This window comes from Anolis sagrei, chromosome X (genome assembly GCF_037176765.1).
Source record: "Anolis sagrei isolate rAnoSag1 chromosome X, rAnoSag1.mat, whole genome shotgun sequence".
Classification (NCBI taxonomy): Eukaryota; Metazoa; Chordata; class Lepidosauria; order Squamata; family Dactyloidae; genus Anolis; species Anolis sagrei.
Window position 1 is genome coordinate 15,594,334 of NC_090034.1, and position 25,390 is coordinate 15,619,723.

The following is a 25,390-nucleotide window of genomic DNA, read 5'->3' on the forward strand; positions in this document are numbered from 1 at the left end:
CTACAGTTTGTAAGCTGCCCTGAGTCCCCCTTCGTGGATGAGAAGGGAGGCGTATAAGTATAGTAAATAAATAATTATACTACTACAGCTAGGTTCTTCCAGCCAACATTGGATAGATAAAGTAGAGACTTGTGTACCCTAAAGAGGAGCTTTCCAAACTGTGTGTCACAACATGTTAAGTGTGCTGCCTGCAGTGTGTAGCTGTGTCACATGGACATAACAAGACATGCATGGGGTTACCATAAATCCACAGGTGGCGTGAAGGCACATATACCCACACACTCTAAAAGTGCATTATCCCCCACATTCTTGCTTTTTCATCCGAGTTAAGAAGTGGCAATTTCTCTAACACACATCTACACACCTAAACAGTCACAAAAACCACATCGCCAAGATTGGAGAGCAATACCAGAGCTTTAACGATAATTAAAGTCCTTTTCTCGTCTCCCTCCTCACCCATCAGGTCCTTCAGGCAAAACCTTGGCAACAGTCTTATTAAAGCTAATTGAGACAGTCAGACTCGTAATACCGCAAGAAGAACTGGCTTTCATTAATTAGCCAGATGTCTCGATGTCGGAGGAAGTACATTGGCAATTTAACAAGCCTACTTTTACACAATGTTGTAAAGAGCAAATACAACTTCTGAGGATAGATCTTTCAAAGCACTATGAAAATAATAAACATAAAATATACATGTTGAGTTGCTATTTCACCACGGCAATATAAATCCAGGGCTTAGTTTCCAGTAAACATTTAAAATGATATTGAAGGCTCATTAAGCATCCATAAAGAGAATAAAACATTAATTCATAGCACCGAATATGTACACAACATAAACACAGCCAATGTTATCTACAGAGTTTGAAAAAGTTGGCTTTTAAATGGATTGCTCTTAAATTTATTTGAGAGTCCAGGCATGATCATCCCAAAAAGGTAAAATCTCAAAGATCCATTTGTGTTAGTGTATCAGTGTTATTTAAGTATTTACAGTATTTATATTCTGCCCTCCTCACCCTGAAGGGGACTCAGAATGGATCACAGAACACATATACGGCAAACAGTCAATGCCATTATACACTGACAAGACAGACAATTTGTACATAGATAGAGGTGTATATATAGGCTTTCCCATCTTCGGCATCTTGGAGGCTTGTGCTGTGTTCCAGCCACAAGGGGTGCTGTCACTCCATCTCCCCCCCCCCCCCCCCAAGAGCTTTGTTTGTAAACTTCCTCCTTGATCAAATCCCTGACATTTTTCTGGCATTTCCTTATGGGTGCCTTAAATATCTCCGCACTTAAGTGGTACCTATTTATCTACTCACATTGCTGTTTTTGAAACTGCTAGGTAGGCAGAAGCTGGGCTAAAGTCCTTTTGGTTGACAAGATTTAGTTCAGCTGGTGGTTAACCTGCTGTGCAAAAGCCCGGCCTTTTATAAGAATGAAAGCGGAGCACAATAATAATAAAATAATAATAAAACTTTATTTTTATACTACTTTATCTCCCCAAGGGGACTCAGGGCAGTTTTCAAATCGTAAAAACACAAGAACATACAAAGTAAGCAAAAACGTAAGCACAAAAATTATCAACACAACACTTTTACACCTTATTCTTTGTGTCAGGATTAACTGTTAAGGCCAGGATTTCAAAAAGGACGTGGACAATTTGGGATTGCTGGGCTAATGCAAAGTAAGCCATAGGGGGGCAGGGGAATTGGTAAAGTACATAACCAGACTCAACAATAGTGATAATGAGGCCTGTAGCTGTTCATTTCCTGAGCCTGACTGGGGTAAAGGGCCAGATTCTAACTAGTGGCCAGGGGTTGAAGCTTGTATTACTCATTCTCAAAGGCCTGGTGAAACCACCACGTCGTCAAGCTTTAATGAAAAGAGGAGAGGGATGGTGCCTGTCTTATTTCCCTGGGGAGGACGTTCCAGAGGTGGGGGGCCACCACTGAGAAGGCCCTCTCCCTCGTCCCCACCAACCACACTGATGACAGTGGCGGGAGCAAGAGAAGGGCCTCCCCGGTGGATCTTAGAGTACGCGCTGGTTCGTAAAGGGAGATGCAATCACAAAGATAAGCGGGACCTGAACCATTTAGAGATTTATAACCCATTATTTCCCATTCCTTTTTGTTTCAGATTTGTTTTTGATTAAATGCTAATCAAGGTGGTCTGTTGAAACAGTCACACCTAGCTCCAACAGACAAGAGTTCTTTGTCCCACCCTGGCCATTCCACGGATATATAAACCCTTTTTCCTAGTTCCAACAGACCTCACTACCTCTGAGGATGCTTGCCATAGATGCAGGCGAAACATCAGGAGTAAATGCCTTTAGAACATGGCCATACAGCCCGAAAAAACCTACAACAAATCAGTGATTCTGGCCATGAAAGCCTTCGACAATAGCAAGAAATACTGTTTACCCACAAGCATAAAGAAATTCCATACATTAGAAACCAACACTTTCTCATTACGTTATTTTCCAGATCACCAGACTGGGCCACAGCAATGTGTGGCAGGGGACAGCTAGTAATAATAATAATAATAACAACAACAACAACAACAACAACAACACACTCTTTCCAGCAATTCCTTTCCGTTCTGGGGAGCCTGAGCCACTTGGTCCCTGGCAAGCCCCGCCCCTTAACTCCTCAGCCAATCATTCTCCTTTCCTGGAAGCTCCGCCCCCTTTGTTTTCAAAGGACGCACCCTTTGAATTCATTTTTCCTTGGATAGCCCCGCCCAATGTAGCTGCTCAGGACACGCCCCTTTCGGCCATTGGTTCCCGTTCGGGGAGCCCCGCCCCCTGGCTCCTCAGCCAATCAATCTCTGTGGGAAGCCCCGCCCCCTCTGTTTCCAACGGAAACGCGCCTAGAATTCTCCTCAGGCTGAGCGAGAGCGATGGAGCTGGGCTGGTTTTCGTCCTGGCTGCCCTCGAGGCCGCTGCCCCCCATCGCCGCGCGGTTCGGCATGCCTGGCTACGTGGTCGAGGCGCCTTGGAGGCGTGCTCGGCGGCGGCGCTGGGTCAGGCTTGGGAAGCGGTGCCTAGCCGGCGGCGCGGCCTTTGGGGCCTTTGGGGCAGGGCTGGTGCTGCTCCTCCTCCTCCTCCTCCTCGGCCTGCTCCTCCCCCTCTGGGGCCTCTCCCTCCTCGTCCTGGCGGGCGGCGGGGCCGGAGCCTGGCAGGTCGCCAAGAAGATCAAAGGCCAGGCGCCGGGGTGAGCGGCCCGCCCTTTCCCGGACTCCATTTCCCAGAAGCCCGGATTATAATTTGAAAAAAAACATGAATGAATTCCTATGTATACCACATATCTTATTTGTAGTGCAAAAATCACTTTAAAACAGCACAATAATTAAAATGAAGAACAATTTAACTAATATAAACTCATTAGTATCTCAATGGGAAGTGTGGACCTGCTTTTGGCTCATGAGATAGGATTATTGTTGTTGTTGTGTGCTTTCAAGTCGTTTCAGACTTAGGTTGACCCTGAGCGAGGGCCGGGTAAATGACCTTGGAGGGCCGTATCTGGCCCCCGGGCCTTAGTTTGAGGACCCCTGCTCTAAATGGTTCTAAAGGACTTACAAAACTAAAGTTCTGGTGGTGAAAATTTCCGAACTCTAACAAAACTCTCAAAATTTCATTATAAATGGCAGTTCCTAATTGGTTCTATCATAAAAATCGCCAATAATGAAATAATAATTAAATTTTGAAAGAGTTCTAAAATTGTCACCACCAGAACTTTGGTTTTGTAAGTACTTTAGAACCATTTAGAACCCTGCATTAATAAATAATAATAATAATAATAATAATAATAATCCTTTATTTATACCCCGCTAAAATCTCCCGAAGGACTCGGTGCGGCTTACAAGAGGCCGAGGCCCAATACATCAGTAAAACAACAGCATAACAAATACAACAATAAACTCATAAAACAAAGCAATAAACATTAAAACAATGGCAATACACATTAGACAATAACACCACTACACATTTAAAAACTAAGGCTGGGCCAAATGTAATGATTAAAATTTTTAAAAATGCTGGACATGACCAGGTGAAATGGATAGGTTTTTGGAGATAAGTGCAGTATGCAGACAATCTTAAATCTCTAGTAAAGTGCATTTGGGACATGATGCTTGGAGTTATCTATTCTGGGAAGGCACAGGCCTAATATGTATGTATCTTTTTTTTTATTTATGACATTTATATGCCGCCCTTCTCACCCTAAAGGGGACTCAGAGCAGCTTATAAGATATATGTACATACAATCTATATAAATAAAAATTAGTTTTGTTTGTGGGATTGACATAACTAAAAAACCACAGGGCGAATTGACACCAAATTTGGACACAGTGCACCTTTCAGGCCAATGAGTGACTATCACTCATAAAAACATTGAAAAACACAGTGGAAGAGACTTAAAAGCCAAAAAAATAAATAATTACTACAATGCATGCGCAAAATCACATATATACACAAACACACATATAGACACACACATATACGCATATACACAGACAAAACATACACAGAATATACACAAACACATATATACTCATATACACAAATATATACACACACATATACGCACACACACATATATACTCATACACAAATATACACACATAAATGCGTATATACACACACAAAACACATACACAATATACAGAAATATATATATATATATATACACAAATATATACACGCACATATATGCATATATACACACACAATACACATATACACAGAAAGGGAGAAGGAAGGTGGGAAAAAAGAGGGAAAGAAGGAGAGAAGGAAAGAAAGGTAGAGAAGGAAGGAGAGAAGGAAATAAAAAAGTGAAATAAGGAAGGAATGAGAGAGGGAAGGATAGAACCAAAGAGCAAAGGAAGAGGGGAAAGACACAGATAGAGAAGGAAGAAAGAAGAAGGAAAAGAAAAGAAGGAAGGAAAGAGAGAAAGAGGGAGGGAAGATTGGCCACAGCAATGAGTGGCGGGTACAGTTAGTCTATATAAATAAAAATGTAATGTTCGTATGTGGGATTAACATGACTCAAAAACCACTAGGCGAATTGACACCAAATTTGGACACAATAAACCTATTAGGCCAATGAGTGACCATCACCCATTAACACACACACACACACCCAAAAGCAGCAGAAAGGTCTTAACAACCCCAAAAAGCTAAATGACAATACAGATGTAGATACCCGGCTTACTAACCGTGGAGCTCTTGCTCTGCAGGGAGAAGGGATGAACCTCTCTCAAGCCCAACTCTTTTCCAGCCTATGTCTAGAGCGAAGGAATGAAGGAGAAAAAAGGGGAAGGAAAGAGGAAAAGAAAGAGGGAATGAAGGAAAAAAGCAGAGAAGCAAGCAAGGAATGAAAGAGGTAGAGAACTAAGGAAGGAGAGAATAAGGGAGGAAAAGAAAAAGGGGGTATGCAGGAAAGAGGTAGAGAAGAAAGGAAGGAGGGAAGGAAAGAAAAAAGAGAAGGAAGAAAAGAGAGAGGGACGGAAGGAAAGATAAACAGAGGGAGGGAAGGAAGGAAGGAAAGAGAGAAGAAAGGATGGAACCAAAGAGCAAAGGAAGAGGGGAAAGACACAGATAGAGAAGGAAGAAAGAAGAAGGAAAAGAAAAAGAAGGAAGGAAAGAGAGAAAGAGGGAGGGAAGATTGGCCACAGCAATGAGTGGCGGGTACAGTTAGTCTATATAAATAAAAATGTAATGTTCGTATGTGGGATTAACATGACTCAAAAACCACTAGGCGAATTGACACCAAATTTGGACACAATAAACCTATTAGGCCAATGAGTGACCATCACCCATTAACACACACACACACACCCAAAAGCAGCAGAAAGGTCTTAACAACCCCAAAAAGCCTGTGGTGGAGGAGATCACTGATGACCCAGCAGCTCGGTGTCGCGATTTCGCACACCATTTTGCAGATAAAGTCGCTCAGATACGTCTCGAGCTTGACTCCACTTCCATCGCAGTGCCAGAGGAGGTGACGGAGGCACCTGCTTGTCCATCTTTGTGTGATTCTTTTAGGCTTGTTCTTCCTGAAACTGTAGAGGAGGTTCTTGGGGCTGTGAGGGCGACCACCTCACCTCTAGACCCATGCCCATCTTGGCTCATTAAATCAGCCAGGGAGGGGTTGGTTGATTGGTTTGTGTTGATTATCAATGCATCGTTGGAGCAAGGGATTTTTCCATCTAACCTGAAACAGGCTGTGGTTCGTCCACTTCTCAAAAAAGCTTCCCTTGACTCCACGGTGCTGAGTAATTACAGGCCAATCTCCAACCTCCCTTTTCTGGGTAAGGTGCTGGAGCGGGTGGTCGCCTCCCAGCTCCAGAGCTTTTTAGACGATACCAACTACCTAGATCAGTCACAGTCTGGTTTCAGGCCTGGTCATGGCACCGAGACAGCCTTGGTCGCCTTGGTGGATGACCTCCGCAGAGAGCTGGACAGGGGGAGTGTGACTCTGCTGGTTCTCTTGGACATCTCAGTGGCTTTCGATACCATCGATCATGGTATCCTTCTGGGTCGTCTCTCTGGGATGGGCCTTGGGGGCACGGTTTTGTCGTGGCTCCGGTCCTTCCTGGAGGGACGCACCCAGATGGTGAAGCTGGGAGACGCCTGCTCGGACCCCTGGCCTTTGACCTGTGGGGTCCCGCAAGGCTCTATCTTGTCGCCCATGCTCTTCAACATCTACATAAAACCGCTGGGAGAGGTCATCCGGAGTTTTGGAGTTGGGTGCCATCTTTATGCGGATGACACACAACTCTACTACTCCTTTCCACCTAATTCCAAGGAGGCTTCTCGGGTGCTGGACGAGTGCCTGGCCGCTGTGTCGATCTGGATGAGGAAGAACAAGCTGAAGATCAATCCCGACAAGACAGAGGTCCTCCTGGTCGATCGTAAACCGGATCGGGTATAGGGTGGCAACCTGTGTTGGACGGGGTTACACTCCCCCTGAAGCCACAGGTCCGCAGTTTGGGTGTCCTCTTGGATTCTTCGCTTACACTTGAGGCTCAGGTGTCGGCGGTATCCGGGAGGGCCTTTGCACAACTGAGACTTGTGCGCCAGCTGCGACCGTACCTCGTGAAGGCAGATCTGGCCGGGGTGGTCTACGCCTTGGTCACCTCTAGAATGGATTACTGCAATGCGCTCTACGTGGGGCTGCCCTTGAAGACGGCGCGGAAACTTCAATTGGTCCAGCGGGCAGCAGCCAGGATGTTAACCGGGGCCCATTATCAAGAGAGGTCTACCCCTCTGTTTAAGGAGCTCCACTGGCTGCCATTTATTTTCGAAGCCCAATTCAAGGTGGAGGTGCTCACCTACAAAGCCCTGAACGGTTTGGGACCACCCTACCTGCGTGACCGCATCTCCATCTACGAACCCACACGCTCACTCCGATCATCTGGGGAGGCCCTGCTCGTGATCCCACCCACGTCGCAAGCGCGTTTGGTGGGGACACGGGACAGGGCCTTCTCTGTGGCGGCCCCCCGACTTTGGAATGCCCTTCCAAAAGATCTCCGACAGGCCCCTACTTTAGCAGTTTTCAGAAGGAACCTAAAAACCTGGCTGTTCCGATGTGCCTTCCCAGATTAGGAATTTCCCCCTTCCCAAGTCCTAGAAGCACTTTAGCACAACCGATGTTACTGCACACCGCACCTTTTAATTCATGTTCCTCCAGCCATCTCAGCATTTTAACCCCTGTACCCCATTGCGCCGGCCGAACCAGTTTTAATTGTGTCCTGAGGTAGTTGTTGTTGTTATTTTGCTTGATTGTTTTGATTTGCTTTGTTTATTATTGTGTTATGTTCTATTGTATTGTGTTTTGAGGCTCTGGCCTGTGTACGCCGCATCGAGTCCTGCGGGAGATGCTAGCGAGGTACAAATAAAGTTAATAAATAAATAAATAATAAATATTATATATTACTATATTGTACTATACCATAATATTGTAATATTATTAGTAATATTACATGTAATATAAATATATATAATTATAATATCATATTAGTAGTAGTAGTATTATATGTATATACAATATATTATATTACATTATATTATTCTATATTATTAGCATGGCACAGGAGACAAGGTGGAATGGTCCCCCGGCCCCTCTCTTCACTCTGGCACAGTGCAACGGTTGGTGCTGGGGGGAAGGGTCCCCAAATGATGACATATGCAGGAGACAAGATGGAACTGTCCCCTGCCCTTCCCACTCTTCACTGTGGCCCAGAGCGGCAGTTGGTGTTGGGAAGGGGTCCCCAACTGATGACATATGCAGGAGACAAGATGGAACTGTCCCCTGGCCCCCTTCTTATTATAATTATTATTCAGATAAATAAAGATTATCATTATAATTAGCAATTAGTAATTTTAATATAATTATTATTCTAATTATATTCTAATTATTATAATATTCGTATAAATAAAGATGATCATAATGATAATGATAACTGAACAATAAACAATCAAAAACACATTAGTTAAGACACAGTTCAAACACAAGCCAAATACCCGAGTGCATCTATAAAACAAAGACCTCATCCACATTAAGGGGATGTTACTAATAATTTTCAAAGGCCTATCTACCTATCTTTCTGTCTATCTATTCATATATCTGTCTCTCTGGCTATCTATATATCTATTCAGCTAGCTGTCTGTCTGTCTGTCTGTCTCATTGACTCCTAGAGTGAGAAGGGACCCCAAAGGTCATCCAGTCCAACTCTATGTATGTATGTATCTCTGTCTGTCTGTCGATCTATCTACTCAGCTATCTATCTATCTATCTATCTATCTACTAGCTGTACCCGCCACACGTTACTGTGGCCAACCTTCTCTCCCTCTTTTTCTCCTTCCTTCCCTTTTTCCTTCCTTTCCTCTTTTTCTTTCCCCATCTCTCTTCTTTCTTCCATCTCTACCTGTTTCTTTCCTTCCTTCCTTTGCTCTTTGGTTATATACTTCCTTCCTTCCCTATCTTTTGTTCCTTCTCTCCTTCCTTCCCTCTCTTTTTCCTTTCACTTTTTTATTTCCTTTTCTCCTTCCTTGCTTCTCTTTCTTTCTTTCCTTCTTTCCCTCCCTGTTTCTCTCCTTCCTTCCTTCCCTCTTTCCCTCCTTCTCTCGTTACTTCTTGACTGTTCCTTCCATTTAATGTTGTATTTATATCTTACATAGAAAGAAAGAAAGAAAGAAAGGAAGAAGGAAGGAAGGAGGGACATGAAGGGAGGGAGGGAGGGAGGGAAAGAAGGGAAGGAAGGAAAAGAAAGAAGGAGGGACAGGGAGGGAGGGAGGAGAAGGAAGGAAGGAAGGAAGGAAAGAAAGGAGGGAAAGAGGAGGGAGGGAGGGAAGGAAATGAAGAAAGGGAAAGAAGAAGGAAAGGGAGGGAGGGAGGAAGGAAGGAAAAGAAGGAAAGGAAGAAGGGACAGGAAGGAAGGGAAGGAGGGAAAGAAGGAAAGGAAGGAGAAGGAAAGAAGAAAAGGAAAGGAAGGAAGGAAAGGGAGCAAAGAAGGAAGGGATGGAGAGAAGGAAGGTCTTTCATTCAAGCACCGTGGACCTTCCCCGCCCCCTCCTCCTCCTCCTCCCCCTCCTCCCCCCCCCTTCTTCCTTACTGCTGTTGGCACTCAGCCGCCCTTTCCTCTTCCAACAGGGAAAGGAGGAGGAGACTGCCCTTCTGACAGGAGGGAAAGAGAAGGGGCTGCATGCGGCAAGCCTCCACCTCCACTCCACTCGCTTGTGTGTGTGTGTGTGGGGGGGGGGGCGTGCACGTGCGCCTGGCTTTAACAGCTGGCTGTTTCCCCTCGAGGAGGAGGGGGCGTGGCCATGGGTCTCTGTAGACATGCAGTTTCTCCTTTGTGGACATGCAGTTTAGAAATCCTTTCTGCTTTTGGTTTTCGTTGTTTTTTGAGTGGAGAACATACATTGGGCTGTTAGGGACATAGTGTCCAAATTTGGTGTCAACTGCCCCAGTGGTTTCTGAGTTCTGTGAATAGCACAAACGAGCATTACATTTTTATTTATATAGATGTATCAAGGAGCTCCCACTGACACAATGGGTTAAACCCCTGTGCTGGCAGGACTGCTGACCTAAAGGTCGACAGTTAGAATCTGGGCAGCAGGGTGAGCTACCTTCTGTCAGCTCCAGCTTCTCATGCAGGGACACGAGAGAAACCTTCCATAGAATTGTAACACATCTGAGTGTCCCCTGGGCGACGTCCTTACAGGCAGCCAATTCTATCACAACAGAAGTGACGTGCGGTTTCTTAAGTCACTCCAGACATGAAATTTGATGGTGCCTCATGAGACCCTGTTGGGGGCCATAGGGCTGGCCCCTGACCACCTGCTGCTGCTGCTTCTTCCTTCTGTGTCCCCTTCCTTAACTCCTTCCCTCTTTCTCAGGAACCCTCCGAACCCTCTGTGGGCCCCTCCTCAAAGGACCCCTTTGAGGGATGAATCCAGGACTTGCAATTGGGGCAGCAGCCAGGTCCTCTTCGGCCAATCAAGATCCTGTATGTGAGTCTCCTCCGCAGGGCAATCAAAGCCCTCCTGACAGATGGTCATCCAGCCTCGTAGACATTAGGAAAGCCCTGATCAAAGCCTTCTCGACATAAGGCCACAGGACTTCCCGAGACTCCCAAGAAAGCAGTGTGCTTGACCCTCTCATGCAGCTCCTTTCTTCTGCCCCTTTCCAGGCACATGGCGTACTATCTGTCCTACATCCAGAACGACTACCAGCAGAACAGTATGATCACAAGTGCCTACAAATGGGACCGCTACCAGACTCACATGGGCTACTCTTCCTCCTCCGCCTTGTAAGTCTCCTCCACCGGGCAGCCTCTCCCTCCGCTCCTTGGCCCCTGGGGTCTGGCTTCTTACCTGGTGGGCAAAGGCAAGAGACCAAACCCCTTCTTAAACTGCAAAGAATGGGTGACACCTTGCTTGACAACAGTCCATGTGAAAAAGATCTTGCAGCAGCTCCAAAGGCCAATGGGATTCTTTTCTTGCCCCTTTGGCTACCTCCACTGACCTCTGACTTCTTCCTGTGTGGCCTTCCCTCCTGTCTCTTATCAATGGAAATGAGGCCAATCCCCTTCTTAAAAGGTAAAGATGCAGAATGGGTGACACCTGGCTCGACAACAATCCGTGTGAAAAATATTGGAGCTGAACATGAGTCCCAACAGAGTTTTGCGCCGCACCAAACTTGGCACAATAAGAAACCGTTATAAATGGGTCCCCCAAAGGCCATCCAGTCCAATTCCCTTCTTTCTGCCCAACGGGAAAAAAACCATCAAAGCCCTTCTGACAGATGGTGATCCAGCCTCATAGACATTAGTGCAGGCATGGACAAACTTGGGTCCTCCCTCCAGGTTCTTCCAGAAGAGCTTCTGGCAGAGCAGGATGCCCTCAGGTTCCTATGGATGGGACAGCAACCAGGGCCTCTATGGTTGCTGTTACTTCTCCTCCTTGTAAGTTTCCTCCGCTGGGCAGCCTCCCCCTCCACTCCTTGGCCCCTAGGGTCTGGCATCTTACTTGGGTGAAGACGAGAGGCCAATCCCTTTCTTAAACTGCAAAGAAACAGAATGGGTGACACCTGGCTCGACACAGTCCATGTGAAAACGATCTTGGAGCTGAACATAAACCAAGGGTGTGATGCAACAGCTCCAAAGGCCAATAGGATTCTTTTCCTGTCCCTTTGGCCACCTCCACTGACTGCAGACTTCTCCCTTTGTGGCCTTCCCTCCTGCCCCTTATCAATGGAAATGAGGCCATCCTCCTTCTGAAAATGCAAAGATACAAAATGGGTGACTCCTGGCTCGACAACAGTCCATGTGAAAGAGATCTTGGAGCTGAACGTGAGCCCAGAGTGTGAGGCAGCAAGTCCAAAGGCCAGTGGGATTCCTTTTCCTTCCCCTTTGCATTAACCACAGGGCCACCTTCTCGCCGAACCTTGTGGGGGAAGCGGTCACCTCGCCCTCCCAGATAGGCTTTAGAGGGAGCAGGGGCCTCCTGGAGGACTTCAATGCTGTCATGCCTGAGCGCCGCAGTGTGCCCTGGACCAGCTCGGCCACAAGCCACCTCTTGGGCCACCCGCCCTCCTCTCCCTCATAAGTCTCCTCCTATCATATTGGTAGCCATGGTAGATCAGTCCCCACAAACCCCTCCAGTAGGTTCAGTTGGTCATAGGGGTTATGTGTGCCAAGTTTGGTCTAGGTCCATCCTCAGTGATGCTCACAGTGTCTCTGGTTGTAAGTGAACTACAACTCCCAAAAATGAAGGTCAGTTCCCCCCAAAGCCCTCCTGTATTTGAAAGGTTAGAGGTTCAAAATCCAGGAGTGGGGTGAGCACCTGCTATTAGACCCAGCTTCTGCTAACTTAGCAGTTCGAAAACATGGAAACATGATTAGATGAGTAGTACTGCTTCTGTGGGAAGATTTTTTTCTTAATTTTTTTTATTGATTTATCACATTTATTACATACTATTGCATTTTGTACATCAACCTCTTTAACATGTTGTTTTATTGTTTTGCTTTGATAATTCCCCTCCTTTTCTCTTATTTCCTTTTTTTCACCACAGTGCTCCCCTCCACCCGTCTCAAGCCACCATTCTTACATTTCATCTGTCCAAAATTTCATTTCTTCTTGTGACGGTAATTTTCCTTCCTTATTTTTTAATCCATTTACCACAAATCTTCCCCATACAGCATCAAAATCGCTTTGTTTCCATGTACCTTTTTTAATCTTTAATATACATGTCAATTTATCATTTGTTGCTATTTTCCATGCTTCCTTATACCACTCCTCTATTTGTACATTCATTTCTTTTTTCCAATTCCTTGCTATGAGCAGTCTTGCTATAGTTAATAAGTTTGTTATCGCTTCTTTATCCTCCTTTTTCACTGTGGGAAGATAAGGGCACTCCATGCAGTCTTGACAGTGGCCACATGGCCTCGGAGGTGTCTACGGACAATGCCGGCTCTTCGGCTTATAAATGGAGGTCCCAGAGTTGGACCGACTAGGTTTAATGTCAGGGGGAACTTTTACCTTTACTTATGTATATCTATACGTGTCTTCTTTTGTGGCTTTCCCCCTCTGATTCCACTTTGCAGGGATTCAAGGACCACTTTGCCAGCAAACTGCACGGTGGAAACAAACACCTTGGGCTCCTGGAACAGCTGGGTCCAGAAGGACTTTACTCCCACCGTGGCCCAGAGGCACTGGGAAGCCAAGTTCCACAACTCTCCCTACTTCTCCTCCTCCACCACCACCTCCACCTCTTCTCTGTGAGTCTCCCTCCGGGACCTGAAGAAGGGATTGGGAAGGGAAGGGATGAAAGGAGGGAGGGAAGAAAGGAAGAAAAGGAAGGTGTGTGGCAAAAAGCAGGAGAAGAAGGAAGGAAAGAAAAAGAGGAAAGGAAGCAGTGAAGAGAAAGGAAGAAAGGATGAAGGGAGGGAAGGAAAGAAGGGAAGAAAGAAAAGAGAGGGAGAATGGGTGGAATGAAGAGAGAGAAGAGGAAGAAAAGGCACTAAGAGAGAGGGAAGGAAAAGAAAAGAGGGGAAAGAAAGAAAGAGTAGATGAATAGGTACTGCTTTTGTGGGAAGGTAAGGGCGCTCCATGCAGTCATGCCAGTGGCCACATGGCCTCAGAGGTGTCTATGGAAAACGCCGGCTCTTCGGCTTAGAAATGGAGATCCTGACTAGGCTTAATGTTAGGGGAAACTTTTACCTTTACTTATATATATACCTATATGGTTCTTCCTGTGTGGCCTTCCCCCTCTGATTCCACTTTGCAGGGGTTCAAGGACCACTTCGCCAGCACACTGCATGGTGGAAACAAACATCCCGGGCTCCTGGATCAGCTGGGTCGTGAAGGACTTCACTCCCACTGTGGCCCAGAGGCACTGGGAGGCTGCTGACTCTCCCTACTTCAACTCTTCCTCCTCCTCTTCCTCTCTGTGAGTCTCTCTCCGGGGCCTGAAGAAGGGATTGGAGAGGGGAGGGAAGGGAAGGGAAGGAATGAAAGGAAGAGAAGGAAGGAAGGAAGATGTGTGACAAAAAGCAGGGGAAGAAGGAAGTAGAAGAAGAAAGGAAGCTGTGCTGTCGCACGCTGGGCCTGTACATTAGACCGTACACAGGACATAAATTCTCTGTGCCCAACGGGACGCCGGGGCTGCCTCAGAATAAAGGCCCTTAGATTCCCCCAAACAGAGTCTTTAGAATGCTTAAAGTAAGTCCAACAAAGTTCTTTTATTAAGGAACAAACAGGTACTTTAACGGTTTTCTTTACAGTCTATAGGCTCTTTCAATCTTGTCCACTAGGAACAGGCACTGTCTCCTTAACTGTAGCTAACCGATGGGGAAATCCTAGCTTCTAATCTGGGCAGTCTGTACTTGCCTCTGTTGACGTGGAGCCCCTGCACCCGGTACCAACTGCGTCTGGCTTCCGCGAGTGACTTGCCTCAACAGAGCTTTGTAGACCTCCAGGGAAAAAGAAGGAGTTCAGGTTGCTGTGATGGCCGGCTGGAGTCCCTCAGCCAAGCTGTGGCTGTATGTCTCCTGGCCAAGCCGTAGGGCTGTATAACCCCGGCCAAGCTGTAAAAGACGAAGCTTTTCTACAGGAGCCACTTCGTTCTATGTCCTGTGCGCAAGGCTTCTCTGTGGGAACTAACTCAAAATGGCTTTTTTCCCTCCAAAACTCAAAAAGGGGCGGGATCAGGGAACCTAACTATAACTGGCAGGTGGCTTACCCTATAAATGTAAATTATAACAGGAAACCCCCTGCTACAAATCCCAAGCATGGGATTGCACACAAACATGCAAACACAGCAAATAAATCTGTAGCTCCTGGAACAGCTGTTCCAGAACACTCCTGGCCTAGATTTCTCAATGATGAGAAATCTACACTATAATAAACGGACCAAAACATCGTGAGTCAAATTCTTATACTTTAGAAACATAGCATTTAAAGTCTTTCTATACAAACCAATCATACGTTCCCACACACCCCCCATGTGAGACGCATGCAGTACATTAAACAATCATGAAACCTTTTCTGTACTCAAATACCTATTGACACTGGGGTCCTATCTGGGGGCACTTTTAACTTAGGGATGGTGGCATCAGATGGAGCAATCTCGGCCCTGGCCCTAACAAAACCCAAAGAGCAAGAACTAGAGCCTTTTTGTCTGGCATAAGCCACAGCTGTGATAGCTTTCTCCAAAGCGTCGCAAAAGACATGGAGTTCGGTGTGCAAGCTCTGTAAAGGGCTCCTGGCCGTGAGTTGGCGTGGGATGCTCAGATGGTGTAAATCTTGAGCCTGAACGATTTGCTGTTTGGTCTTGGGATCACGCTGTATCTTGCGTCTCAAAGACGGCAGTCTCTTCTTTGCTACCTGTCTGTTGGGAGGCAGGGTAGGCCAGTCTGCTTTGAAGGGCAAAGGGGCGATCCAATTCCCTTCCTCGCTGAGAGTGACCTCGGAGTTCATGATGTTCAGGAACTCTTGTTCATCTCGGGAGAGCGCAGTGTTCTCGTCGTCCTGGGATACATCGCAGATGGATGAAAACTCAGATGAAACTCCTTGGCAGCAAACAGAAATGTGGCTGAGGCAACTCTGCATGAGGGTGACTCTGCCACAGCTGAGGGTGTTTGGCTGATCTGGACACAGAGAAGACGGAGGATGCATTTTGTCGACACATACAGGCCCCTGTATGGTCCATCCTAATGGAGTCTTCTGTGCCAAAGGTGCACCAGGAGGACCTCTCTTTTCAGCTCGGATGCTCATCAAGCTGGGGCAGTTGGATCCAATGAGCAGGACTATGTCGATACCCGGCTCAAAGGGTGGAATGAGGTCCTGTAGTCCTTTTAGGTGGGGATGCGCTTGCATCATCTCTCTGGTAGCAATCTGGTCCTTATTGCGTGGGATGGACGCACACTCAATAAGGTCAGGTAACTCAAAACAAATGTCTTTGCCACATGGCGAAATGATAAATCTAGACGCAACGCGGCCCTGTCTTCGTTGTTTGCCTGTACAAGTGGAAATACAATAGTCAATAGTCTTTGCCTGCCCCTTAAAGATCTTGAAGAAGTCAGGGGTGGCCAGGGAACCGTCGCTTTGGTTGTCAAGGGCCACGTACATTTTCTTCTTCATCCAAGGTTTGCTGGCAGGAAAAACCTCTGCCAAACAAATAGGGTGGCAAATCCTAGTCTTCTTTGGGCTGCCGCACAACTGTGTGCAGGCCACAGAGGGTGCCTCAGTGCCCGATGAAGGTCCAGCTGAATCTTCTGTGGAGCGTTGACTGGTGGTCCCGCTCTTGACCTTGGAGGGCACGAAATCCTTGTCATGCATGGCTGAGCAATGCTTTTCGGATTGGCACACCTCACACTTTACCTTTTCTTTGCATGACTTTGACTGGTGGGGAGTTGCACCGCAGCACCTGAAGCAGATCCTGGACTTTTTGAGGATCTCGACCTTGTCTGCGTGAGGCTTCTTGGCAAACTCCCTGCAGTCGGCCAAACTGTGGGGCTTTGCATGCAGTGGGCACAAAACATCCTCGGGCGTCATCTTGGTGTCAGCTGGAGATGAGTTGGTCTCCGTGGACTTGACGGCGATGCTTCTCTCGGTGCCACTGTCCTTTGCAGGTTTCCCGGGCTCTTTGATGTGCCTATCCGACCTTGGAGTCCCATAAAGAGTTGGAAATCCCGTCTGTGGGTCGTTGAACTGCATGGCAGCATTTGTGACGAAGTCCACAAGATTGGTGAACGGTGGGTAGACCTGATGGTTGGCCTGCTTGAATCTGAAGACTTTTCTGCCCCACTCTTCTTGTAAGGAGAATGGCAGCTTCTGGATGATGGCAGTTTGGGACAAGTGTTGGTCCAGGCAGGCAAACCCTGGAAGATGTGGGTTTCCCTTGGCAGACTGAAGCTCAGTCAATAAGTCTGACAAGTCCCAAAGCTGTTCAAAGTCTTTTGGTTTGAGCACTGGGAACTTATGAAGTCTGTCCATCAGTGAGGCTTCAATTTGGGTGCTGGTCCCGTAGCGCTGATCAAGCCTTCTCCATGCAGTGTCCAAAGCTCTATCTGGTTGGTCGATGAGAGCCGAGAAAATCCTTCTCACCTGCTGAGCCGATACTGGACCAAGCCAGGCGATCAAAAGAGTCAATTGTTCCTCAGAGGAGAGTCTTAAACTCTGAATGGCTCGCTGAAAAGTCTTTTTCCAAAGTAGGAAATCTTCTGGCCGGTCAGAGAATTTCTCCACACCTTTGTCCCTCAAATCTTTTCTTGGGTTCCTAAACAAAGACTCAAGCTGCAACTGAGGAGTCTGAAGGAACGGAAGGGGTGTTTGGTCAGGGGTAAAGGTGAAGTTCTTCTGAAATGTCGAAGGTCCATTCCAAGGAACACCTGTAGCCTCAGGAATGGGCGACACTCTGATTTCTGGGCTAGGCTTTGGTACCTGAGTTGATGGCTGTGGGCTCCTGGCCCTGAATTGCTCGACCAGCCTGTGTGGCGCGATGTCACTGTCCGCATGCACCAGGTTGCCATCTTGGAAACCAACGTGGGCTGGCAGAAGAGGCGTGGTTGGAGGTGTTGGCAAACGTTTGACATTTTCTTAAGACAATTCTCCTTGCAGCGCCTTTGCCAAGATGTTGGCACGGACCCTCTTCTGTGCTGCCTCCTGCTGGATGCGCGACAACTTTAGCTTCGCCTCTAACTCGGCTTGCGCCTGCTTCTGCTTTGTCTCTAACTCTAGTTGAGCCCGCTCGAAGTTCAGGCCTAGGTCTGCCGCTGCTGCCTCAGCTTCAGCTTCAAGAATTTTTTGCTGCAATTCCATCCGCTTGGCTTCTTTGTTGTAAAGGGCAGTCATCGATGAGGAGCTGCTTCTGGAGACAGACGATCCTGACGTGGAGCCATGTCTGCTGCTATGCTTCCTGCTGGTGTGGCTGTGCTTGCTTTGGCCAGAAGCACCTCCCTGACTGCTCTGCACACTTAAAGCCTTTGGGGAATGCTTAAGCGGCTCTGGGATCACGCTGCCAACGGGCGAAGCTTGACCATCTTTGTCCCTTCTGGGGGAGGGATTAAAGTCAGCTGCATAAAACAAATGAGCATAGCTAGCCTCCCTAGTCTTAACACGGTTCAAAAACTGGATTGCCCTACAATCTGCATCCTGGTTGTTTATTCTACTAAGCAACTGAGTGATGTCATCAACTAAAACTCTCCACTTATTAATCAAAATCTTAAGCTCTGCCTCAATGTCCTGGGATTTCTCCAAATCCTCAGAACGCTGGCTGTCGAGGTCAACAATAGAAAGCCATACACTTTCAAGCTTATCTGTAAGCAAAGATTCCTGCTGTAAAAGCGCATATAAGGCTTTGTGCGATGGGTGTTTAGAACCCTGGGAACGGAGGCTATAAGCTTTACCTTCAGACTTTGGGGAACCTGAGATGCCAGCCATGACAGCAAATTGCCCACACAGTATAGAAATGCAATCACAATAACAAATAATGTCAGTATAGTAATAATCCAGTCAATAGAGCAGTGCAATATGTCAATGCAATTACAAAGCAGTCAGTGTAAGAATGCAGATATAACAGATAAAACAAGCAATATATCAAAGCAATAATGCGCACACACAAATGGCTTATCACTTTAAAGCAATGCAGTTAGGACAGAGCAAGCAATTCAATCAATGCAGTTGCAAACACACTCAAAACCTTATAACTTTAAAGCAGAGAATAAACACAGCAGATGCAATAATTCAGATGCACATTGAACTCTTGCTGAAAGGCTGCAAAAAGCCAAAGGCGATTGCAAAAAACCCTTTCCAGGAATCTGGAAGCCAAGCACCAAAGGCTTCTGCAGAGCTGAGCTTCAAAAAGGGCGGGAAAAGCTTGCTCCTGCTGGAAACTGTAGCAGGACCTAGCAGAGCTTGCTATGTAGATACTTTAGAAAGGACGAGAAGAATGTTGCAATTCCATGCAGACCTGCAATGCAAAAACTGGAGGAGAAATGTAGCAACTTGCAAACTGAGTAGATCTTTAAAATGGTGGGATGAGAGCTGAAGCAAAGAAGGAGGCTGCCAGCCCCTCCCTTCTGGTCTTCCAAAATGGCCGAAAATGAAGAGACGCAGACAGATGGGCTCCTCTTCAAGATGGCCGAAACTCCTCAGACACACAGATGGATGGATCCAGGTAATGAAGACTTGAAATGGCTTGTACAGGCTTCTTAAACACTGTTCTGTAGCTGTAAAGTCTTTTTCTCTATTCCCGGGTAGCAGAAGCCACCAGCTCCGTCTTTTACTGTGCTGTCGCACGCTGGGCCTGTACATTAGACCGTACACAGGACATAAATTCTCTGTGCCCAACGGGACGCCGGGGCTGCCTCAGAATAAAGGCCCTTAGATTCCCCCAAACAGAGTCTTTAGAATGCTTAAAGTAAGTCCAACAAAGTTCTTTTATTAAGGAACAAACAGGTACTTTAACGGTTTTCTTTACAGTCTATAGGCTCTTTCAATCTTGTCCACTAGGAACAGGCACTGTCTCCTTAACTGTAGCTAACCGATGGGGAAATCCTAGCTTCTAATCTGGGCAGTCTGTACTTGCCTCTGTTGACGTGGAGCCCCTGCACCCGGTACCAACTGCGTCTGGCTTCCGCGAGTGACTTGCCTCAACAGAGCTTTGTAGACCTCCAGGGAAAAAGAAGGAGTTCAGGTTGCTGTGATGGCCGGCTGGAGTCCCTCAGCCAAGCTGTGGCTGTATGTCTCCTGGCCAAGCCGTAGGGCTGTATAACCCCGGCCAAGCTGTAAAAGACGAAGCTTTTCTACAGGAGCCACTTCGTTCTATGTCCTGTGCGCAAGGCTTCTCTGTGGGAACTAACTCAAAATGGCTTTTTTCCCTCCAAAACTCAAAAAGGGGCGGGATCAGGGAACCTAACTATAACTGGCAGGTGGCTTACCCTATAAATGTAAATTATAACAGGAAACCCCCTGCTACAAATCCCAAGCATGGGATTGCACACAAACATGCAAACACAGCAAATAAATCTGTAGCTCCTGGAACAGCTGTTCCAGAACAGAAGCAGTAAAAAGAAAGGAAGAAAGGAAGAAGGAAGGAAAGAAAAAAGAGAAGGAAGAGGAGAAAGGAAAGGAAGAAGGAACAAAGGGAGGGAAGGAAAGACAGGAAGAGAAAGAAGGAATAAAAGGAAAGTGTGACAAAAATCAGGAGAAAATGGAAGGAAAGAAAAAGGGAAGGGGAGAAAGTAAGGGAGGGAAGAAAGGAAGAGAAAGCGGAAAAGGAAGGTGTGTGACAAAAAACAGGAGAGGAAAGAAAAGGAAGGAAGCAAAGAAGAGAAGAAAAAGACGAAGGGAGGGAAGGAAAGAAGAGAAGGAATGAAGAGTAAAGAGTGGAAGATATGGGACAGAAAGGCCTTTTGTAAGCCACTCTGAGTCCCCCTTAGGGGGTTGAGAAGGGCGGGGTAGAAGCACTCCAAATAAATAAATAAAATAAAGGGAAGGAAGAGAAAAGAGGGAGAATGTATTATGAGAGAAAGCAAGGTAAGGAAAAAAAAGAGAGAGGAGAGGAAAGGAAGAAAGGGATAAAGTGGAAAAGAAGAGGAAGAAAAGAGGGACAAGATGTATGAGGGAAAGAAAGGATGAACTGAGACGGAGGAGGTGTATGAGGGAAAGGAAGGGAGGAAAGGAAGAAAAGGAAGGGAAGGGGAAGAGGAGCAGGGAAACCCAGGCTTCCGCCTTTCAGCTCTACTTCCTGTCTCCTTCCGGTCAGTTTGGACCAAAGGTCTTCTCGTTTGACACTGACTCCCGCCGAGAGCCCCACTCCGGATCCATGTGCGAGGGAGATGGTGGTCCAGGCTCTCCAGGAAAAGGAGAGGCCAGAGAAGAGGAAAGCAGAGGGAACGGATCTGGAGCTTAATCACTACGGAAGGGAAAAGAGGAGGTGAGAAGGAGCCAATATCTGTGTCAAGAAAGATTGCATAGAATCCTAGAGCCTTCCCGACAGATGCCCATCCCGCCTCTGCTTGAAAAATTCCAGAGAAGGAGACACCACCAGACTCCCAGGCAGCGGTATTTTCCACTGTCTTATTGTTTAGATGGTCTTCCTTTTTATGGCACCATAAAAGGAATTCCAGAAAAATGTCAGCGATCAAAGGAAGGGGGAAGTCTGTGATCAAGGGCTCTTTGACATAGAGAATGGAGTGAGAGCACCTCCCGGTGGCCAGAATTCAGCACAACCTCCAGGACGCCGAAGTTGGGAAAATGCGAACATAATACCTCTATCTGTTTATTTATTTACACCATTTAAATTCTGCCCTTCTCACCCCGAAGGGGACTCAGGGCAGATCACAGAACACATACACAGCCAACATTCAACGCCATTGAACGGACAGGACAGACAACAGATAGAGGTATATGTCAGTATTTTTTGCAAATTCGGCATCCTGGAGGTTATGCTCGAGTCAAGCACTGAAAGGGTTAAATGGATGCAGTGACTCAGAGAAACTGCAGTTCAATATAAGCAGGTGTGCCTGTTGTTTAGTAACGCCTCAGTTTGTGAGAGCTCTCAGTATGAGAGAAGCCTCTCTGTGTGAGAAAACACCTCAGTGGGAGAAGTGTGAAGTAGGCCTCAGAGTGTGAGATAGGCCTAGATATGAGAAGGCCTCGTGTGGGAAGCTTCAGCGTGAAGGCTGAACTTTATTTGTGTCAAGAGTCTGCTATTTCGTTTTTTTTATGGCGCTGTAAGATACCTCCCTGCCTAATTTCTCTACTCACAGCTGTTTTCAAACTGCTTATTTCAGTGTTTCTCAACCTGGGGGTTGGGACCCTTGCGGGATGATGAGGGGGGTTACAGAGGGGTCGCGAAAGACCATCAGAAAACATATTTCTGATGATCTTAGGAGCTCCTTTGGCAGAGAAGGCTGAGGATCTCTCTGCCTATCCTTCTCTTCCTTTTTGGAAACAGATGGCGAAACCTCCCACCAAAAGCCCTCCTGCACTGTGATTGGCTGGCCTCTCAGCCGAGGAGAGGGCTGTTTCTGAGACTCCAAGCAGGGAGGGGAGAGCAGGTGTGCTTGGCACATGGCAGTATGGTGCGTGGGAGAGCATGCAAGGCTGGAGGGAGGCTCAGGCCAGGGAGTCCCTTCAAGGCATGGGGGTTTTGTGTGGGAAGTTTGGTTCAATTCCATCATTGGTGGAGTTTGGAGTGCTCTTGGATTGTAAGTGAACTATAAATCCCAACAACTACAACTCCAAAATATCAAGGTCTTATTTCCCCCCAAACTCCACCAGTCTTTGCATTTGGGCATATTGCCAAGTTTGGTCCAGATCCATCATTGTTTGAATCCATAGTGCTCTCTGGATGTAGGTGAACTACAACTCCAAAACTCAAGGTCAATGCCCATATAACCCTTCCTGTATTTTCTGTTGGTCATGGGAGTTCTGTGTGCCAACTTTGGTTCAATTCCATCATTGGCAGATTACTCTTTGATTGTAGGCTAAATATAAATCCCATCAACTACAACTTCCAAATGACAAAATCAATACCACCCCCCCCCCCCCCCCCACTCCACCAGTATTCAAATTTGGGCATTTTGAGTATTTGTGCCAAATTTGGTCCAGTGAATGAAAATACATTTGCATGTTAGATATTTGCATGACAATTCATAACAGTTTCAAAATTAGAGTTAGGAAGTAGCAACAAAAATCATTTTATGGTTGGGGGTCGCCACAACATGAGGAACTGCATTAAGAGGTCGCGGCATTAGTTATGAAGGAATGTGATGGATGGATGAATGAAATTGTGTCATGTGGTCGTACGACATTATTTCTAGTGTCATGTGATCTCTTCCAAATCCTATTATTCTATTATTCCTCACAGTCGCTATGAGAGTGCAGAAAGTGGGTCCAGTCAAGTCCCGGCGTCCGGTGGAGCCCCGGCATCCATTGTGCCCCAGTGAGTGCCAAGCATTGTGGGGACTTTGTGGCAAAATTGTGGGGGGAGGGGTCTCTGTTGAGAGACGAGGCCAATGCTCTCCCTCCTCCCCCTTCTTTCCTAGGCCTGGCACTCTGGACACCCTCCCTGGCCACAAGAGAGCCTTCAAGAGGAAACACTGCTCTTCTCCATTGTCAACCAGCTCCACCGAGAGCATCTCTTATGGGATCCCCCAGATATTCAAGGCCAAGGTGGGTGGTACTTCGTGTCAAAACTGTTTGTTTGGCCGTTAATGGAGTTCATTTATACCTAGGACAAAAAATATCTGGCCTTTTTGTTATAAGTCCTGTCAGAAATAGTAAAAATTAACTAGCTGTGTTAATTTTTCCAAACACGTGAGTCAAGCACTGAAAGGATTAAATGGATGCAAAGAAGCTGTAGTTCAATATAAGCAGATGTGCCTGTTGCTTAATAACGCATCAGACTGTGAGAGAAAATTGCTGGAAGAAACATTAACAACCTCAGATATGCAGATGACACCACTCTGATGGCCGAAAGTGAGGAGGAGCTGAGGAGCCTTCTAATCAAGGTGAAAGAAGAAAGTGCAAAGCTGGGTTGCAGCTAAACATCAAAAAAACCAAGATTATGGCAACAAGAATGATTGACAACTGGAAAATAGAGGGAGAAAATGTGGAGGCCGTGACAGACTTTGCATTTCTGGGCGCAAAGATTACTGCAGATGCAGACTGTGGCCAGGAGATCAGAAGACGCTTCCTTCTTGGGAGGAGAGCAATGTCCAGTCTCGATAAAATAGTGAAGAGTAGAGACATCAGACTGGCAACAAAGATCCGCCTAGTCAAAGCCATGGTATTCCCTGTAGTAACCTACGGATGTGAGAGCTGGACCTTAGGGAAGGCTGAGCGAAGGAAGATCGATGCTTTTGAACTGTGGTGTTGGAGGAAAGTGCTGAGAGTGCCTTGGACTGCAAGAAGATCCAACCAATCCATCCTCCAGGAAATAAAGCCCGGCTGCTCATTGGAGGGAAGGATAGTAGAGGCAAAGATGAAGTACTTTGGCCACATCATGAGGAGACAGCAAAGCCTAGAGAAGACAATCATGCTGGGGAAAGTGGAAGGCAAAAGGAAGAGGGGCCGACCAAGGGCAAGATGGATGGATGGCATCCTTGAAGTGACTGGACTGGCCTTGAAGGAGCTGGGGGTGGTGACAGCCGACAGGGAGCTCTGGTGTGGGCTGGTCCATGAGGTCACGAAGAGTCGGAGACGACTGAACGAATGAACAACAACAACTGTGAGAGAAGCCTCTCTGTGTGAGAGAATGCCTCAGTGGGAGAATAGGCCTCAGAGTGTGAAGTAGGCCTCAGTGTGCGGTAGGTCTCAATATGAGAAGGCCTGGTGTGATAAGCTCCAGTGTGAAGGCTGAACTTTATTTGTGTTATGGAAACCTTGCTGTTGTAAACAGCGCAACTGTATTATATAACTACAAAGAAAAGAGATGTAACATTGGTCTGTGTTTTTGTTTCTGTTCTTTTTCTCACTTTGGGCTACTGGTGCTGGGTCACACTGCTGCTGATAAGTTACTCTGCTGTATATTTATGGGGAGGGTCTTTTGTTAATAAGCCCACTTGTCCAACAAGGACTTTTAAAAATCTCCTTTTGGGGGTCTTGGTTGTAATTGCAAATGCAATGCCTGCTGGCTTATTACCAGAAGGAGCCTATTGGATCAAGGGCTTCTTTGGGAGAATGCGAAGGGCCTCCTTTTGTTTTCTTTCTTCCAGGGGGGGAAGAAGACTCTGAAGAGCACACATGGGCAGGACAATTTGAGCAAAGAGCCGAGCTGTTCGCAGAGCAGTCACTTGTAAGTGCTGCATGTTAGGTGGGCGCTTTCTTTCTCCATTCCTGTTCTGATTGCTTTGAGGAGGCTGGGAGGAAGAGGCTGTTCTCTGGAAGCAGAGCATGATAGTTTATGTTGCTCTCGCCTCATTGACGGGGGTTTATAGTGAGGGGGTGGGGGAAGAGCCTGCAGCCACCAACCCAACCCAACAGAGAGCTTCATTTTGCCTTCCTGCAGGGAGAATGGCCCCCACAGGACCATGCAGGTGAAAATGGGTAAGTTGGAGGCGCGGTAGGGAGGAAGGAGGCAGGTTTTTCCTTCTAGGAGTCTTTTCCCAGCCAAACCTGGCATCTTTTCCCAAGATGTAGTGGAGACGCCCCGCCAAGAAGCATCCAACCTCCAGGCCCCAGCCTTGTGCCCCGACAGCCCAAAGTGGATGAGTGTTTCCTTTGTCAGGATCAATCCAAACGAGCCATCAAAACTGGTGAGCCGTTCCTGTCCTCAAAGGCCCTCCCTCCACCGTGGTGCTGCCAGTTCCCTGGCTGGCATGATGGCCTTCTTTGGTGGGAGGAAGGAGGCCCTCACCTGCCTCTTTCTTG

At 46.9% G+C, this 25,390-nt stretch overlaps 2 protein-coding genes across 2 annotated transcripts in view; one reads left to right on the top strand and one right to left on the bottom strand.

Moving 5' to 3' along the window:
- LOC137094983 (cytohesin-3) overlaps positions 1–25,390 on the bottom strand; it is a 326,264-nt gene that overhangs the window by 163,297 nt on the left and 137,577 nt on the right. The gene's annotated exons all lie outside the window — the stretch shown is intronic.
- Positions 2,902–25,158, top strand: LOC137097930 (uncharacterized). Its single transcript, XM_067473395.1, has 9 exons — positions 2,902–3,215; positions 10,699–10,818; positions 13,114–13,287; positions 13,797–13,958; positions 20,778–20,948; positions 22,887–22,961; positions 23,065–23,191; positions 24,736–24,815; positions 25,029–25,158. Exons 1-9 carry the CDS (start codon positions 2,902–2,904, stop codon positions 25,084–25,086), a joined length of 1,281 nt encoding a protein of 426 aa, XP_067329496.1. The 3' UTR covers positions 25,087–25,158.

Bases quoted from the DNA above. Each gene is read 5' to 3' on its own strand.
- LOC137097930 (XM_067473395.1), top strand. From the start codon at position 2,902: ATGGAGCTGGGCTGGTTTTCGTCCTGGCTGCCCTCGAGGCCGCTGCCC. The intron at 13,288-13,796 runs GTGAGTCTCCCT...TCCACTTTGCAG, and splicing joins ACCACCTCCACCTCTTCTCT to GGGTTCAAGGACCACTTCGC. The intron at 23,192-24,735 runs GTGGGTGGTACT...TCTTTCTTCCAG, and splicing joins CCCAGATATTCAAGGCCAAG to GGGGGGAAGAAGACTCTGAA.